At 38.8% G+C, this 17,065-nt stretch overlaps 1 protein-coding gene across 1 annotated transcript in view; it reads right to left on the bottom strand.

Annotated features, from left to right (window-relative positions):
• Positions 1 to 17,065, bottom strand: part of LOC134136561 (collagen alpha-6(VI) chain-like) — a 55,962-nt gene that overhangs the window by 3,887 nt on the left and 35,010 nt on the right. Inside the window, exons 21-35 of the mRNA XM_062568476.1 lie at positions 16,901 to 16,954; positions 16,309 to 16,344; positions 15,017 to 15,079; positions 14,649 to 14,711; positions 13,630 to 13,692; positions 11,757 to 11,819; positions 10,907 to 10,957; positions 8,793 to 8,828; positions 7,099 to 7,717; positions 6,492 to 6,565; positions 6,096 to 6,158; positions 5,325 to 5,360; positions 5,184 to 5,220; positions 4,535 to 4,546; positions 3,132 to 3,625 (exon numbers count right to left, since the gene is read on the bottom strand). Of these exons, the coding sequence (XP_062424460.1) occupies positions 3,132 to 3,625; positions 4,535 to 4,546; positions 5,184 to 5,220; positions 5,325 to 5,360; positions 6,096 to 6,158; positions 6,492 to 6,565; positions 7,099 to 7,717; positions 8,793 to 8,828; positions 10,907 to 10,957; positions 11,757 to 11,819; positions 13,630 to 13,692; positions 14,649 to 14,711; positions 15,017 to 15,079; positions 16,309 to 16,344; positions 16,901 to 16,954 (1,764 nt within the window). The remainder of the gene's footprint in view (positions 1 to 3,131; positions 3,626 to 4,534; positions 4,547 to 5,183; positions 5,221 to 5,324; positions 5,361 to 6,095; positions 6,159 to 6,491; positions 6,566 to 7,098; positions 7,718 to 8,792; positions 8,829 to 10,906; positions 10,958 to 11,756; positions 11,820 to 13,629; positions 13,693 to 14,648; positions 14,712 to 15,016; positions 15,080 to 16,308; positions 16,345 to 16,900; positions 16,955 to 17,065) is intronic.

The raw sequence follows: 17,065 nt of genomic DNA, 5'->3' as shown, positions 1-17,065 counted from the left end.
CCAATGGAAATTCTGCATTCTCAAAGTGTGGAAAAATGTGTGAGACATGATTGTCATACAGAAAATATTGTAACACAGTCAAAATTTCTGGCAACAGATTCAAGTAAAAAAATTATCAAAAGTATAGGCCAACTAAGAAATCTGAACTGATGGCTATGCCTTTAAAATACAGAGAAGCCTTACAAAATTGGGACCTATCTGAAACACTACTAAGAGTTTGTGATATCAGATTTTTTGTCCTGTTCTAAAACATTGCTTCAACACTTGGATTCTAATAGTTGTTTCTTCCTGAAAAGAAAATCAAAAAGCTACCAATGACACAAAAAGAAAATCATGAGAAAAGTGAGAAAAAATTTACATATTTCATAAATGTCCACACATATGTTTAGATATATACCTTTATATATGCGCATTGCTTCCATACATTTATATATAGTACTAAAGTGTGAATAAACTGTCATGAAGTCTGCCAATGAAGTCCAGCATACACATGAAGCTATGCACAGTAAATCTGAAAAAAGTGGCAGGTCAGATCCTGCTGGGCTTGCTCTTGTGAGCAAGACATTTGCACAAAGCCAGAAATATTCTGTAGGCTTCAGTCTCACATCTGTAAATCTCTGAGTTCAGCATAATATTTGAAGAAAAGCAAGTTTTTCCTTTCCAAAAAACTCAGCTGCAATAGAAACCACAGCAATGGGACTAAAAGTCAGTCAGTCCAACTGAGAAACACAGTTAGTCTCCCTTTGGGGGTTTCACACAAATTGCCACTGCACCTAATATAGTCTCTTACTTACACGATGCATGATGTGGGAGTCTTTGTCCCAGACACAAGTATTTAATTATTCAAGTCAGAATCAAAAATAATAGGCTAAAATAATCTTGGGCATTACACCATGAGTTTCAACTGCGTATTAGAGAAACAAAACCTAACTTTAAAAACTAACAGTTCTACTTTGTAAAGTAGGGAAGAAAGGGAAGAAACAGCTCCTTCAAATTCTCGAAGTCCTTCCTATGTGGCAGCGTTATAATTTCTGCAAGATCAGTTATTATTTATATTTTCAGCCTACATTAACAAAACCTAAATCAATAACTCCATAAACTTAATGTAAAAATCTTTCATGTCCCACTCGTGATTCCTTTTTTGTGTAACCTTTCTTTTATTCCTTACTAGACAGAAAACTAATTTACTCCTAAACCCAAAGTTATTGTCACTGCATATTCTTTTTTTCATGCTTCCATAGAAAAACATCCTGCTTCAAAAGATTTTTTAATGCCAAGTACATGTCATTGACTTGGAGTCTTTCTATCTAAAATGAAATCATATGATTTCTTAGGAAATTTTTAATACATAAATCACATTTTTCCTGCAGGGCCATTTGGCAGCATTAAATGAAATTATCGGTTATGAAAAAAAAACTCAGTTATGAAATCACTTCTGACATTTCTTCTTTACAGCAAGTGACCGCAGAATAATATGCTTTCAGAAACTAGACAGCCGAATAACAAAAATTAATGCATACTTTAGTGAGTTTTCAGTATGCACCAACCCACTTTAGAGGAGAAAGTGTTCTTGCAGTACTTGTACAAAAGCCCTATTAAAGGGAATGTGCCTACTAATAATTCTGAGCTTTATTTTTTTAAAATATAAAAGACAAAAGCAGAAATCACCTCAGAATAGGCTTTGAATCTTAATTAACTGCTCTATGAGCACCCTTGATTCACCTCATACTTTTCAAGAGGAAGTTTGTTGGTTGGATGATTTTAATGTCATCATGATAAGAGCCATCTACCTTAATAGCATAACTCTTATTTCATAGAAAAATGAATTCCAGCAGATGAGCCTTTTGCTGCTGTCAAGAGCAGAGTGCTTCTGAAATACTTTGCCAGGAAGGTAGAGCTCTGAGTCCTTGGGAAAAATGACCATGCTCCTCTATTACTCTGTGTACTCACATTTCATTCATTTTTAAGAAAGTACACTCTGAAAGGATGATGAAAAGAAATCTCAGTAAAAGCTTTCAAGTCCCATTGGCTAGAAGCCGAGGTTTGTTTTTTAATCAGAGATGTTTTAGTGTCTAATATCTAGCATCCTCAGCGTTGAAAGTGGATGTGCTTTACTAATGCTTTTTCTTATCTTTATTAAGATTGTTTATATCTAGTAACAGGGCCAAAGGAGGAGGTATGAGCATGTTCCAAGTGCACTGGAAGAATTGTCAGAAACCTCCAGTGCCAAAATACTACTTTTTTATCCTCCCAAAAGTTAACTTATGAAGTCCAGACAACAGGAAAAGTTGTCCTTGTTGTGTGTGACACAGAACGGTCCTAGTGTTTTAACTATTCTTGTGGTTAACTCTTGAGAAAACTGAGTATCAAAATATGCCAGCATCAGACACTAGTGATGTTTTACATAAATTACGCAATATCATTTTTGTTTTTAAAATTTTCTCTTTCTATTCATTGCTCCATGTATTTCATATAAATTAAAATTGTAGAGATCTTCATATGGAGAACAAGAGGGTTTTTTAACTCTGTATTTTGTATCAGAAGCCTTTTGCACAGTTCCAGCTTCTTTTGGTAGCTTCTTTGCTAAGGAATAACATGCGGAATTTGCACCTGGTCAGTGTAGCCAGTTACTGTATAAAACTTACTGGTTGCCCTGAGGTTATTTATACTAAACAGGTTTTACTGTAGAATGAACCATCTACTGAAAGCTGAGGAAAAGACGGCCTCCTGTTCCACGGTCTGCCTTTGAGGCCTATAGCCAGATGGGAATAGTCCCAGCACATTAGAATTGTAAGACATGCTGCAATAGGTAGGTTACTGGGCAAGAAATATCCCCTCCCTCCATTTATAAAGTTACCCATGTAACTTTTATTGTCCACACATGTTATCTTTGCTGAGGTCTGCTAAGATATGCTTACCAGATCTCCAGTATTTGCACACCTTTCATTAGCATCACTGAAGATTAACTGACAGAGGGCAGTTTGCAGAATTTGGATCAAAGTTTAATACAGATGAGTCACTATGCTTATCTCACACATAACACTGTTAAGTGTAACCTAATATGTTTAAACTTTCTTGTTTTAAACTAATTCTACTGAGCATAAAGAAGAAAAGTTTGGAAAATTTCTTACCAGGAAAGCTTGAGAGACAGAGGGTGTGTCTTGAAAAGCAAAAACTACTGGAACGACTTCCATCGCACTCATCTCCAGGACAGCTTGTTTAACAGAAGCTGCATTTTCACTTGGCCCATGGCTAAAAACCACAGCTATTTTTCTCACATTAGGACCTTGGATAGTTCTCTTGAAAACATTCCTGGCAACGAACGTCATCGCATTGCCAATATCCCGTTCACTTGAAGAGCTCTCATAACGAATACTTTTTAGTGCATCGAGAAGCTTATTCTTGTTGCGAAACTCTGAGAAGCGGATCAGGTGGTGGGCAACCGAGCTGTAGGAAATGACAGCAACTCTGGCTCCCACTGGGCAGTCGCTGTCTCTGATTTTGGCATGATTCAGTATTGCTATCATAATCTCTCTCATTTGTTCAAACATCTCAGGGGTGACAGTCCTAGAGATGTCTAAGGCAAACACCAGATCTGTTGGATGTAATGGGCATCTGATTTTTCCTAGAAAATAAATAAATAAATAAAAGGGCAATTATTTATTTATTTCCCTTAGATCTCAGATATGGAGAGCAATATATAAAAGATATATCTGCATCTCAGATATAGAGAGCAGTATATAAAAGGTATATATAAAGTGACATAATGCCAAACAACATCTTGCGCCTCATGGGTGCACAAAGAAAAGAGGGGGGCAGATAAAAGTCTGTCCAAGATGATACTGAAGGTAGGTATAGAAAAATATGAGTTCCCTGTTCTTATGAAGTGGTTTTACAAAGATGTTTGTAAAACAGTGCTAGACTATGTTGGCCCTGTTTTTAAGCTGGAGTAAGGTGCAGCACAGAGAGTGGAGTGGCTTTTTCAGCATCACCCAAGCAGCACAGGAACAGTGCCAGGAGTAGAACATGATCTTCAGTTTTGTTTGAAGTCCGACTAGTGCTGCCTGTACCTGCACCCCGAGCCAGCAGGATGTGAGTCAGCTGCAGTCCAGGGCCCCTGACTGGGCACATCTGCGGAGGTTGAACCCATGCTGATGTGCTCAGAGCAAGCTTGCGACCACCTGCATCAGCTTGCATACCGGTGTCCTGTATCACCCGCATACAACATTCCCTCTTAAAGCTCCTGTTGGGCACAACATGGGCCAACATGTAGTACTGCAGTGCTGCTCAGGTGCTACTGATTTGATGTTATTATTACCACATCATTCTCTCAACAGAGTATTTTAACCCCTGTGAAGTGAACAAGCATCTCAGAATCAGATGAATTAAGTAAGCACGGTTGCTTGAGTAGAGCCTAAATCCACAAAGCCAAAGTGTTTCACAGTTCGTGAGGTCTCTGCTACGTCAGTTTTACAGATGAACACCCCCATCCCATCTACTCACTAATAACAACATAGGAATAAGTAGTACTTACCATCCCAGCAACCTAAGAAAGAAAAAAAAGGAAGTTTAATCGAAAAATTTTGCATGTGAATAGGTTTAAAAATAGAAGGTGAGAGGCTGGTGTCCCTGAAGCCACTGGTGGACCTTGCACTGAATTCAGTTTCCCCCAGTTCTAAAGACCTTAGGACTTTCAGTGACTTACGGTGCATGCATTTTTGTCTTATACTGCATGTACGCCTTCAAAACTCTTTGAGGTTTTACTGGAGAATGGAATATAAAGGACAAGCAGGACTTGGCCCCACTCTAGACCGAACATTTTCACAAGGTTTCCACCAGAATTCAGAGATATAACAATAACATTAGTTGTGAAAACTCCCACCATTTGGCATTGGCACTAGGATAGAGAGAATAGGAAAAAAACATCTAGCAAAGTTATTTTGTGGTTATATTCTAACAAATGTTATTACAGTAGCTTTGAGAAAAGGAATTATCCTGAATTTAAAAAAAAACTAATATTTTTTGCATACCAAACCCTAACATTATTTTTCAAGGATCTACCTGCTAAGACCGAAAACACCAAGGAATGCTGAAAACAGAACTAATAAGATATTAATATGACAGGGTAGGAAGTAAGTGCTGACTGTGAGGCTTGCAATATCAAAACAAGATTAAATGCTTACGGCTGTGTCTGCGAATGTAGTCAATGAGTTCACATGGCTGCAGCACAAGAACAAAATAAAGACAAAAATAAGCAAATTATTGTGAATAGAAATGGTGCATTGTGCAAGTCTGCAACACAGAGTGTGCTAGAGAATACATACAGAATATAAGGTTTTCCCCGTCAATCCTTTACTCCCCTAAAAATAGGAAAAAAAAAAACAAGTTATAAGAATACCTTATCTTCATCTCATCTAATTGCTTAAGCTATTTTTCCAATTACAGGAAGGAAGAATTCACAGAATTAGACAATTATATCGAGCAGTAGCTAATTGCATTACACATTTTGTATTTTTTATATAATATGTACCAGGACTTGGAATTATTGAAAGCCTTTACTGCAGAACAGGAGGTTTCTGCTACCTGTTACCTGTATATGTTTTTATTTCAGGCAGGGTGAGAAAAGACCAATTTCGCAGTTCTGGATTTCCAGTGTTTTGAAGAATTTTTGTATATGGTTGTTGTAGCTAATTACAATTATGATCTTATTTTGAAGGTATAAGCTATTCACAGCACGTCATTACATGTCTGATAATTTTTGACAAACCATTTTTTCCCATTTTTGAGTGGGAAGGGTACTTTTAGTGTAAAACTCATTTCTACAAGGTGGCTAGAGTAACGACATTTCTATCAAGAAATCTATGTAATTGTTGTGGTCAAAGTCACATCTGTTCAGTCCAGGGCCAAAAGTAAGTTTCTGCTTTGTTTCACTTTCGCATTGCGGAGTTTACAAAGCAAGAAAGATGAGCTCTTCATTATAGTGCTTATTTGACAGAAATGACTCCAAAAACTCCAAAAAAGGCAAACTTGATATAAATGAATATAAAAGAATGTATTTTAAAGGACATGCAAAGTATAAAGAGTCTAGGTCTTACCCTGCGTCCCGGAGATCCCCGGTCTCCTGGACTGCCTATCAGTCCTGGAGGACCTGAATTCCCCTACAAATATTGGCATATGTTACATACATGGTATTCAAATAACATTAACAGCAGACACAAAATTTACATTTTCTAATGGAAATGAACTAACATCCTTCTCTTTTCATTTACTTACTAAATGCTTAAGTTCCATAGTCTTGTGTGTAAGTGAGAATTAGAAAAGAGGAGCATCTGGCATGATATCATTTTCATTTTTAAAAGAGAAAAACTACCTGGATAGTGCCATACCACCAATTTTCTTCTAATATTTCAGCTCATTTTTGTCAAGCATGTTACTCATTCAGTCAGTTCAAAGCCCATTTAGAAACACAATCCTCAAAATAAAAATAGTACCTGCCTATCTTTGCTTTCGGTGGCAATGGTCTTGTTTAATTTCTGATTTATCTTGGTGGGGTTAGTGTTCTGCTCTTTTGATGAGCAAAGTCAGCTCACAGTAACACTCAGAAAAAGCTGAGACAAGATATAGAGCAGAAAGGAAGGGTGAGAGGTGGGGAGCAGGACTTCGGACAAGCAATGAGTTAATTCAAGTCCCTCCTTACTGTGAAGCTCCTTTTTCCTGTTGTGGCCCCACTGGCCCGACACCACCAGCAACGCTTGCCCTGCCTGCTTTTGTCACGGCACACTTGCGATTGACAGATTCACTGATGCTAGTTAAGATGCTAGTTGAGTCCAAGCCCTCAAGCAAAAAGTGTTAGAAGAGAGAAACACCGATTTGCCCATGTTCTGAGTGAGTGCTGTAGACCACACATTTCTGTTTCGGAAGGTATTTAAAAAATAAATGTGTAAAAGACCTCTTAACCAAAAAGATCAACATATAGGTATCCATTATATATATATATATATATATATATATGTATGTATGTATGTATGTATGTACGTATGTATATACACAGGCAGGGTTAAAGCTCCAAGTAACATCTGGAGGCAAAATCCCATCTACCCGAGGCCATATCACAAGATAATTTTAAGGTTTTCTCACAGGGTGGCATGTGGTATTTTTGCTGCTCGTCGCAGAACTGACAAGACCCACCAGAAAGCCCGTCTGACAGCACGGCAGGACCCTTAGCACACCCCCCACAAGGGGTTTGGTGCCGGGGCTCAGGGCCAGCTCCGAGCCAGCACAGCTGGGTGCTGCCACCCTTCCTGCTGGCACCACGGGGAGAGGCTCCCAGGCAGCCCCACCACATCGTGGCCTCTGCCTGGCCACGGCAGATCCCGACTCCGATCCGCAGACCGCCTACTTGGCCCAGCCCTGTCACCACAGCTTTGCCCAGCCATCCTGGGGCCGCATCAGACCGTGTTACCACGTGGGTATCCAGACCTGATCCAGCCCCCAACCTGTGGGCCAACTGCCCCAGCTTCAGACCAGCTCCATCCACAGAGAGGTGACCGAAGCCCAGGACTGGAAGCTGCCCCTGGTTGCCCACCAGCCTGCCCTGCTCCCTTGCTGGGGTGGTGGGACCAGCTCCTCTCGGTGAGGGCACTGCCCTGCCTGGCTTGTTGCCACCCTCAGCTCCTGGCTCTCCTTCCCATGGGAAGCAGCGGGCCCTCACTGCTCCCTGTCACAGCAGAGGAGATCTCATGTTAATATAGAGTCATGGAAACTTGGAGAAAAAAAAGGAAGAAACACACAAGAACCTGGGGAAATTAGGACAACAAAATTAAATGGGGAATAAATGCGGATCCTTACAACTCTCTTAAAACAGCAAATTTCTTCTAATGTAGCTTTTTATCTAAAAGACACAAAAGAAAGGCGATGTGGAATAGTAGGTAGGACATTCATAAGTGGTTATTGCTTCTGATTAGTGCGACATACACAGGCAGAGAGTAGGGGCAAGATTAGCAGCCTTTGAAAATCAAAGACATAACATTTAAAATCAATACAAGCGTGCAATCAGAAAGGACTCCATTAAAACCAAAACAATCCATAGAAGAATGACCTATGATAAGGTACTTGCCATTCTTCCTCTATATCCTTTCGGTCCGTGTGCCCCTTTAATTCCTTTGTTCCCAGCTTCACCCTAGTTATTTGGGGGGAAAAGAATTAAAATATAAAAACAGGTTCTTCTGATAAAAAAGGGACTTCTTAAGACATTATGGCAGTATTTTCCTACTGAAATGAATGCATATGAAAGGCTATGCAGACAAAAGATTAGACATTGGCTCATACAAAAGAAAGAAGTACACCTACCAGGGAAACAGGAACTGAGATGCAGCCATTACTTTGATGAGGCATCGTAAGATAATAGAAAACTTACAGCATCACTTGTGAAAGCACTTTTCTCTCTAGTCTGCCAAAACCATGATGTTGATGGCAGTGTATTCTCTATATATAATACCCTAGCAGAAGTGCACTGCCTCTAAAATGTGATTTATCTGCCTGTTTACCAGACCACACATTGATTTCCCAAGAGACCATTAAAGAGCCGGCAGCTCAATTCATTTAACAAACCTTCCAAACAATTTAACTGAAACAGGATCACACCCTAATTACTGTGCGAGTAAAAATATTGGAGAAAATATTACCAAATAGTTTCTGGCAAAAGCACAAAGCGGGAAAACACAGATTATTTAAGGTAACTCATGTGAAAACCTCAGAACTACTGAGAAAAAAAAAAAAAAAAAAAAAGATACCTTTAGTCCAGAATCCCCAGGCAATCCTCGATATCCCTATAACATAGAGATTAGAGATAATTAAATTCAGTGTATCATAGCAGTGTTGATTTTCCATTGACATTTGAAAGAAATATGCAGTCAGATGTGTATATGTATGAATATATGTATTATATATATAATACCCATGCGTAAGTATACATATATATATGTGTATATATGTACACACACACCATACCTATAATATTCATACATATATATACATATAAAATACTACTGATAAAAATCTACTTGAAGTTTTATTTTGTCATGGAAACTTGTGAAAAAGTGAAATTTTCAAAGCACTGTAGCTAAAGGGAACCAAACTTAGCACATCAAAACTCTCGAAGCATGTTTCTGGTAAATCTAATATAGGACAAGAGCCGGCAGCTTGACTGCTGTGATATGACACGCTGTATTTTTCATTCCCAAACAAGAGATTAAACGCACTAACGAGAACTTAGCGGTGGCCAGGAGGTAATGCTTCTCGGAGAAGCAATATGCCACTGAGCAGCATCTCATCGCTGCGTGAGCCCCAGCTCCCAGCTCTGCTGAGTTCTGGCTCCTGAAGGAGCCTGGAGCCGATGCCTCTCCTGGCTCCCAGCTGCCACCCCAGAGTTTGTCCCCTCCTGCCAAAGATCTGCCACTTCACTGGTCCTCAACTTCCTCTGACATTTGCTTCAGTAACACAGAAATGCACTTCTCTTGCTTCAGATGAGAATTTTTATAAGCACGGATACATCCTAGAAACACTGAAAGCTAATAACTAAGTGTAAAATGTTACAAGGGTACTGACAGTGTCAGTTGTTCCCTAGTTTTCCTATGCTGAGTGACTCTTAGACTGAAGGAACAGCATCTTATCAAGTACCGTCAGTGTATAGGACTAGCAGATGGTACAGGAATAAATCCTCCGGTTTCAGGTTTCGGCACTACTCCTAGCAAAAGGTTGTGTTATTTACAGTCAGTAAATAACTGTAAAATAATAAAATAAATAATTTAAATTAACAAATAATAAGTAAAATAATTAATTATTTAATTTAATTTAATTTAAATTTAAAATAAAAATAAAAATACACTTTTGGCCTAGCTGGTTGTTCTGTAGGATGCTTCTGTAGGAAAAGACATTGAAAATGGGCTGGTCAGGTGGCTTCATTCACTGTTAGTTATTTTTAGAGGATAACAGTTTCTATTTTTTTTAATATGAAAGACAGAGTCATGGTTCATTTGGCCAGCGCTGGATCCAAAGTCTCTCTTCCTCCATTATGTTATTTCTCAGGGTCAAGCTGTTAATGCTTCTGTCAGCGCGTCACACGAGCATCTCCAGTTTGTCTTCTCATTCCCACACAGAGCTCACACACATTTTCACCAATCAACGCCGCAGTCTCTGACTCTTCCCAAGGAAATCACTGAGGCCAAACAGTGCACTTCTCATCAGGACCTTGTTAAAGACTTTTTGAATAGCATTACTTGTGTTTCAGCTGTTTGTCCAAAGGAGCTTAACGATCCCTTTAGACGTATTCTGAATAAAAGACAACTTTTGCAGCTACCAGCTCTCATAAATTACAGAAATGTAAAACTAGGAGGAACTTGCTATGTGATTTGCCTGACGTTTCTGCCAAAACATCATATAATTCTCCTTCTGAAAGTATCAAGCCCCGTTAAAACCTACTGAGGCCTCCCAGATCCTATAACCAGTACCAGAAATTCATTCTAGGACCTGAATGAACTAGCTTCAACAACATGCCAAATGATGGCTCTTGGCCTTGGGACCTTATAGTCTAAGGTGCTTAAGGACACAAAACCCGCAACAATCCGTACCGATTTCAGCAACGCAGTGTTTGGGCTCAGGCATGTGTTTAAGCAGAGCAGCTGGCAGAAGGAGGATCTCAGTCACAATGAGTGATAATTAGAAATATAAATCAGTAGTTGTGCAGAAGGTTAGAGTTCTACTTGATATGGCTTGGGTTTAAATTCAAGGGTCTACAAAGGACCCCTGCTGTCTGCATTTCCCCCAGCTTTCACCCTTGTTGTAAATGGCTTCTAATATAATGGTGAAAATAATAACAATTTTCTTAGGGTTCCTGTTCAAGGCCTACCTTTACTCCTTTTCTCCCAGGTAAGCCGTATGCAAAAGCACCATCTTCTCCCTGTAAAGAGACCATTTTTATTTAAATATTTCTATTTGTACTCTTTTTGTGTCTATCTGCACCTTAGTTTACTGACTGGGTGTTAGTTCAAGCGTCTTAGAGTGCAAAAGTTACGGACCACAGAAGGTGCAACGTAAGGGATTGCAACGTGTTGGGGAGGTGCAAGGTGTCTGCTACTCCTTCGCACCCCCCGTGTGTGCGCGCAGTGCTCCTGAAGCGGTTCAGAGAGAACCTAAATCGCTGCAGTCTGCTGGAAGCAGGATCTTAAAAGCGAACACAAAGGTGGATGTTTGTCCTGATCCAAGCTGCAAAGACAGGAAGGTACGGGAAGAGGGAACACGTGACGTTGTCTTCAAAGCTGACCCGGTCTAGCTGAAGGGAGGGTGTTATACACAGAGGAAACTCAAGTTCGCAAAAAAGCTTCCTGAGATCATTGATTACTCTGAAAATGCTACTGCGCTGTTTCTAACCGCACCTCAAAGTAAATCTTTGGGAAAATCTAACCCGAAAAGAAAGTTTTTATATTATTACTGATTATCTGTCAAGTTCCTGGTTATGTTCTCTTTACAAACAGCACCATTACAACCCTGGTCCAAAACCTGAAGCGCCTGATCACACTTTATTTGCTAATTCCGATGATACATGTTCTCTCAAACAGTTACGCTTATTATCAGATCTTAATTGATCATCAAACCAAAATTCTTTTTGATTTATATGCCTTTTACCACAGGTCAGGCTTCCTGTGTGAAAATCTAGGGTACCCCAAAACAAGCAGCATAAGGAAAATGGAAGTACAGACCCGTCTTCCACGCAAACCGTATGGACCTCTTTCTCCCTTTGGTCCTGGATCACCAGGTCGTCCCTATTTAATAAAAAAAAAAAAAAAAAAAAAAAAAAAGAGTAAAACATTCCCATACTCATTTGAGTAATGCTTGGTTAAAGGCACATTGTGGATTTCAAAATGAAGTGCTGTAAGGGAAAACTGAAATACTGCATCGAACACATAACATAAGGTTCGTCTTCTGCTCTCTAAAAACAGGCAGCTAGCCAGATTATTCAAAGAGAATACGATTTCCAAATCAAGGAACAAAATGTTTTTAGCGTCAGATCCAACAACCCTTTACAAAAAAGGTTGGATATCATATAAAAGAAACCAAAGTACTGGCTTCGGAAAGTCTGCATGAAGTCTCGCAATTCACTTTCCTCACCCTGGGGAATAGCTATGTGGCTGTAGCAACTACAGCCCCTCACACACTCATCCACAGACTCGAAGGAACTTCACTGATCTGAAAGAAGGTATAACAGCTCTATGACTTTCAGGTTGCTCTCTTATAATTTATGAAATCAGATTAAGCAGCCCCCAGGACTGCAGGCAAAAGAAGTACCTTAAAGTAACAACTTTTATGCTAAAAGCCATTTTGTATTTATCTTGTCTTTAGATATGCAAATGCTGGACCAAGTGATCCAGCCCAAAACTTTTTTGTGTATCATTACAGAGACACTCATATCTACACCTATGAAAATTGTAATTATTTATTTTTAGGATGGCCTGCCCATCCTACAATGCATAAAGCAAGCATTTCAAATATCTCACACTTTCATCCTAAATATTATTTCTCTTTTTTCTAGACATTTTGCCTTTTGGAGTCTGAGCTTACACAGCGTCATGATTCCACAAAGTCTGAGTAACAAGTGAGCACTGAAACTGTGTTATAATGGTTTTATTGGAATCACTTCTTCTGATCTTCGTTACGTGAAAGTTTACCCCCCACTCCGTACACCCCTTGCTGTTAATAACTATTTTAATCTGGCACAGAGCTTACAATTTCTTTCAGGAAGAATAAATCAAGTAAACATCAACTATGAGCTCCTAATGGAAGAACTGTCATTTCACATGGCTCAACATGCAAATGGTACCAAACTTACAAGGCTCATAGCAGTAACTTATCATTTTACAGAATCAACAAACTAGCCAGAGTGTAAAAGTTACATCTACAGGTTTAAGCACAGAATAGACGAGACAAACTTCATTCGCAGGTCTACTGCCTTGGAACTTCTGCATCACACCCTGACAGGAACAGTGATTTCACATTTTTGGATGATGTGTTATGATCCTTTTGATGAAACATATGGCAAATCATTCAGATTTCTAGCAAAATCCTTATCTACATATTACAAGAGAGTAAAAATAAAGTAAAATAAAATATTTGGTGTTGTTCTAGAGCAATGCCAAATACCAAGGGCAACATGAAAGCACTAACTGCTTCCAGACTTTTCAGCTAAGAGAAAGTCTAGATCTAAAAAGTACACCTTCATAAAGAGCTCTGTGCAGCTGCGACCAGAGCCATTACTGACATTCCTACTGTGCTGGTTGTGTTTGCTTATTTTTTTTCGAAGGAATTTAAGTACCAAAGATATGAAGCAATTCAAATGCTTCATAAGAAACATGATAAAGCTTACTTAATCATCAACACATAACTGCTACCAAGGTCAAGAGGCTGATCCTGCAGACATCCCCAGGACCTTTGCCTGGGAAAGAGTAATGATCAAATTCCGAAGGAGGATTTATCAAGGACAGAATAGGCAAGCATTTTTAAAATCTACTACATTAAGGGATGGGGTGGGAGGAAATGAACAAAATTAATCCAGTAATTTAACTAGGGGAACCTTACTTTATTTCCTGTTTCCCCAGGAATCCCAGGACTCCCTGCAGGACCCACAGCTCCTGGTTCTTGCTGAAATAAATAGGAGGAGACAAACATTACGATATAAATTAAGAAAACAGGGAAAATGGATTCTTTCCCAGGCTGGACTTCCATTTTTATAGAAACTGACTGATGACACAATCTATGTAGGTTATATAACCATTACCTACCCCTCCTGACAGCCCCACAAAGGGTAGGAGCCAGCAGGGTTTCAGGAAAAAGTTGATCTTTCAGTTAATACACAGAACAATAAATCCATATGATCAGCTTCTGCCCCCACCTGAAGCTTCTTGGGTTTCCTCTGCAGTCCATGGTAGAACAGAATGGCTGAGGAGGATAAAAACTAAATAGAAGAAAACTGTAGGTGCTATGCTTTTACTTGCAAATAGAAATTAAGGATATTCACAAAATCTGTCCTGAAAATGGTCCAGAAAATAATATCCTAGCCACTATTTTTTCCAGGAATTTAATCTAGATATTTTGATTTAACAAGAGTCTGCTTAATCAAACTTTGCCATAACCTTTAGCATCTCCTCTCCAAAACACCTCGCTGCAGAATGACAATAATCAATCTTACCAGTTAAATACTTTCCTCCATACATTTGGCAGGGATAAGTCAGCCAAAGAAATAAAACTTAGCTCCCTGGTTGCAAAACAGCACACTCGGCTGTTGCTTTCCCCTCCCTGATACGACACAGGTCATGGTTACTTTGGTTAGGAAAGAACATACTTGCTAGTCTCAATCCTACCAAACTTTTCTTTTGCCAGTTCTGCTAAGTACTGCTACATGTCCTTTTACTCTATCCTTTACCAAAATGTCTGAACAAAATCACTAGCAACTATCCTTTCACCCGGCCACCTACAAACCTTCAGGGCGCTTCAGAAAAATATCGTAATGAAAAACGTTAATATTGAGCTCCCTGAGTGATTACATTCCCAGTACCTTACAGTTAAGCTACGTGCCATGTTTTTGGTATATTACTTACTGGAGGACCTTTATATCCTGGTCTTCCTTTCTCTCCTTTCTGACCTTGAATTCCCCTTTGTCCCTAAAAAGCACATTAAACATAAGAAAGCCCAGTTAACACACATAAATTAATGGTGTGAAATAATACCCTGTTTGTTCACAGCGTTTCAAATTTAAGAGGTGCTCTAAATCAAATAACCTGTTAGAGTTCACTACCGTGATATTTTGATGCTTTTGTCATTTTACAGGGGCATTTGTGTATACAATCAGAACCCCAAACTGGGAATAAAGACACTATGGGAAGAATGGAGGAAATTTGCGTTAGGCAAAGTGACAGTAAGACTTTCCTCAGAATATACTGTGACTGGAAGTCGTAACAATGTTCACCTGAGGTCCTCTGTATCCTTGTTTTCCTTGCAAGCCATCCTGACCAGGCTGTCCACGACTACCCTGTTTTGAAAAGACAAGTTTTTAACTTGTTAAAGTTTTCTCATGTGACCAAACAAAAAGTAATATATTAGGATTTATTCTATTAAAAATACTTTTTCCCCTTAATTCTCCCTTCTGTGGAAAGCATATTTTCTTGCATTTATGGATGTCAAAAATTTCCAAAAATTCTGTGTATCCAACCTGATTTTCACACATTGAACACTGTAGTCCCAGAGTGAATCAATGCAGCAAAAACAACAAACATTTATATATAGTTATATTATACATAGTACTCCTAAAATCATGCAGTAATAATGCACTTGAAATAAAATCTTGTATGCGGACAATATGCAAGGAACTAAAAATCGTCTAATGGTGTAGTTTTTAGGAATGACTTGCTCAGCACTCAAAGCAGTGCCTTCTGTTTTAACAGGCCTACTGCTGAAAAAAAATGACAAATATGAGAAATGTAATTTTATATATCTAACAATAGCTATGTGCAAGTTAAAAATAGCCAAAATTTGCAGTTTTCTCTATGCGATAGTTGGAATATACTCCTACAGATGTTTAGTGTAATAATACGTATACACACACATCTACTGGTACAAAAGAGCAAACTCACACCTACACACTTCTGTGAGTTTTCACACAGACGCGTGGATGCTAGTGCTATATATTGATGCTAATGCTTAGGGAGGAAACACAAATAGTATTTGTAAGTAAAGCTTGTTTTCTTTAGCTGCAGAATGTATCACCACCTCATATTATTCAGAGGGGAGACTTTTGAAAATCAGTTTACATGTCACTGCATCCAAGGAGTTTAACTTTATACCAAAGGTGTCAATACAGTGAAGCAGTAAATGAGAAGCATCTTTGTTGGTGTTGGATTTCATGAAATCTTTTAGTTTTTTTTTTATTTGTTACACAGATGTCTAGCTTGAAAGTACATAAAAAATTATTTAGAAATATCCTTCACATGGCATTAAAATACAGTGCAACAGTCTGGATTTCTACGATGTTGTTCCTAGAGCATCAAGACCGGTTGTGCCTACTTTATTCACAGAGAGAGCACCAAGTATGTCAGTACCACTAGTTACATAAAAAGGCGAATAGGCTCAGGCTCCTGGTCAATACAATAAAATATTTCTTGAACTGCAGCTATTTTGAATTCTCTTTTTCAAAATTCTTTAGAAAATCAGTAAGCTTCTTTGCTGGACATATAGTAGACATAAGACAAGAATAGTTCTTACCTCTGGTCCTTGTTGTCCTCTTTGACCTGGTAGTCCCTAAGACAAGGTAAAAAATTTGCCTGTAAGGTTTAGCCAGGTGTCATCTGAGCACTATTTAAGAGTAGATAACTTGTTGCAACTATATCATTAAACCATTTCAGGCTAGAAGCTAAACAAATATAAAATATAGGTGAGATACTCCTAGCTTCTTACAAAGTCCCATTTATTTTCTTGTCAGTACCTGTGATGTATTAATAGATAGAGGCTAGAGCTAGCAAGGCAGGATACGTATTCACACAGGGCTTCCAAGTTCACCTTTGAGGCTTCCAAAAGAAACACAGAGCTGTGACTCAACTGGCTGACACATCACTTTAAGGACAGTCTGTGGCATGATTCCAGCTTTAGCCTCCAGTTAAATTCTGGATGTCGCTTAAGAAAATGTATTTTTATTTAACAGCTAGTGTGCTCAACTCACCAAACTAAATGTTGCTATGAAAAGTGCATGCAAGGTAGATGCAAAAAGGCATTCTCCTACTAAATCAAGCCCCCAAAATTATGGATAGTTTTTCATTTTCTTCACTGTATACAAGCTTCTTCAGTTAAGGAAGCTTACCATATTGCCTGCTGCTCCTGGAAAGCCGTCTGAGCCTTGTTGTCCTCTCTCACCCTGTGCAAGGAAAATTTAATTTAATTTAATTTGTTTAGCATCATTGCAGCTTCTCACGTTTTCACAGGCTTTCAGATCCATTTTTGCATGGCACATCTGTAAGCTGACTAC

Source organism: Rhea pennata, chromosome 2, assembly GCF_028389875.1.
Source record: "Rhea pennata isolate bPtePen1 chromosome 2, bPtePen1.pri, whole genome shotgun sequence".
In the NCBI taxonomy this organism is placed as follows: Eukaryota; Metazoa; Chordata; class Aves; order Rheiformes; family Rheidae; genus Rhea; species Rhea pennata.
Note: the sequence above shows the minus strand (reverse complement) of the source record. Positions and strands in the feature narration are given on the sequence as shown.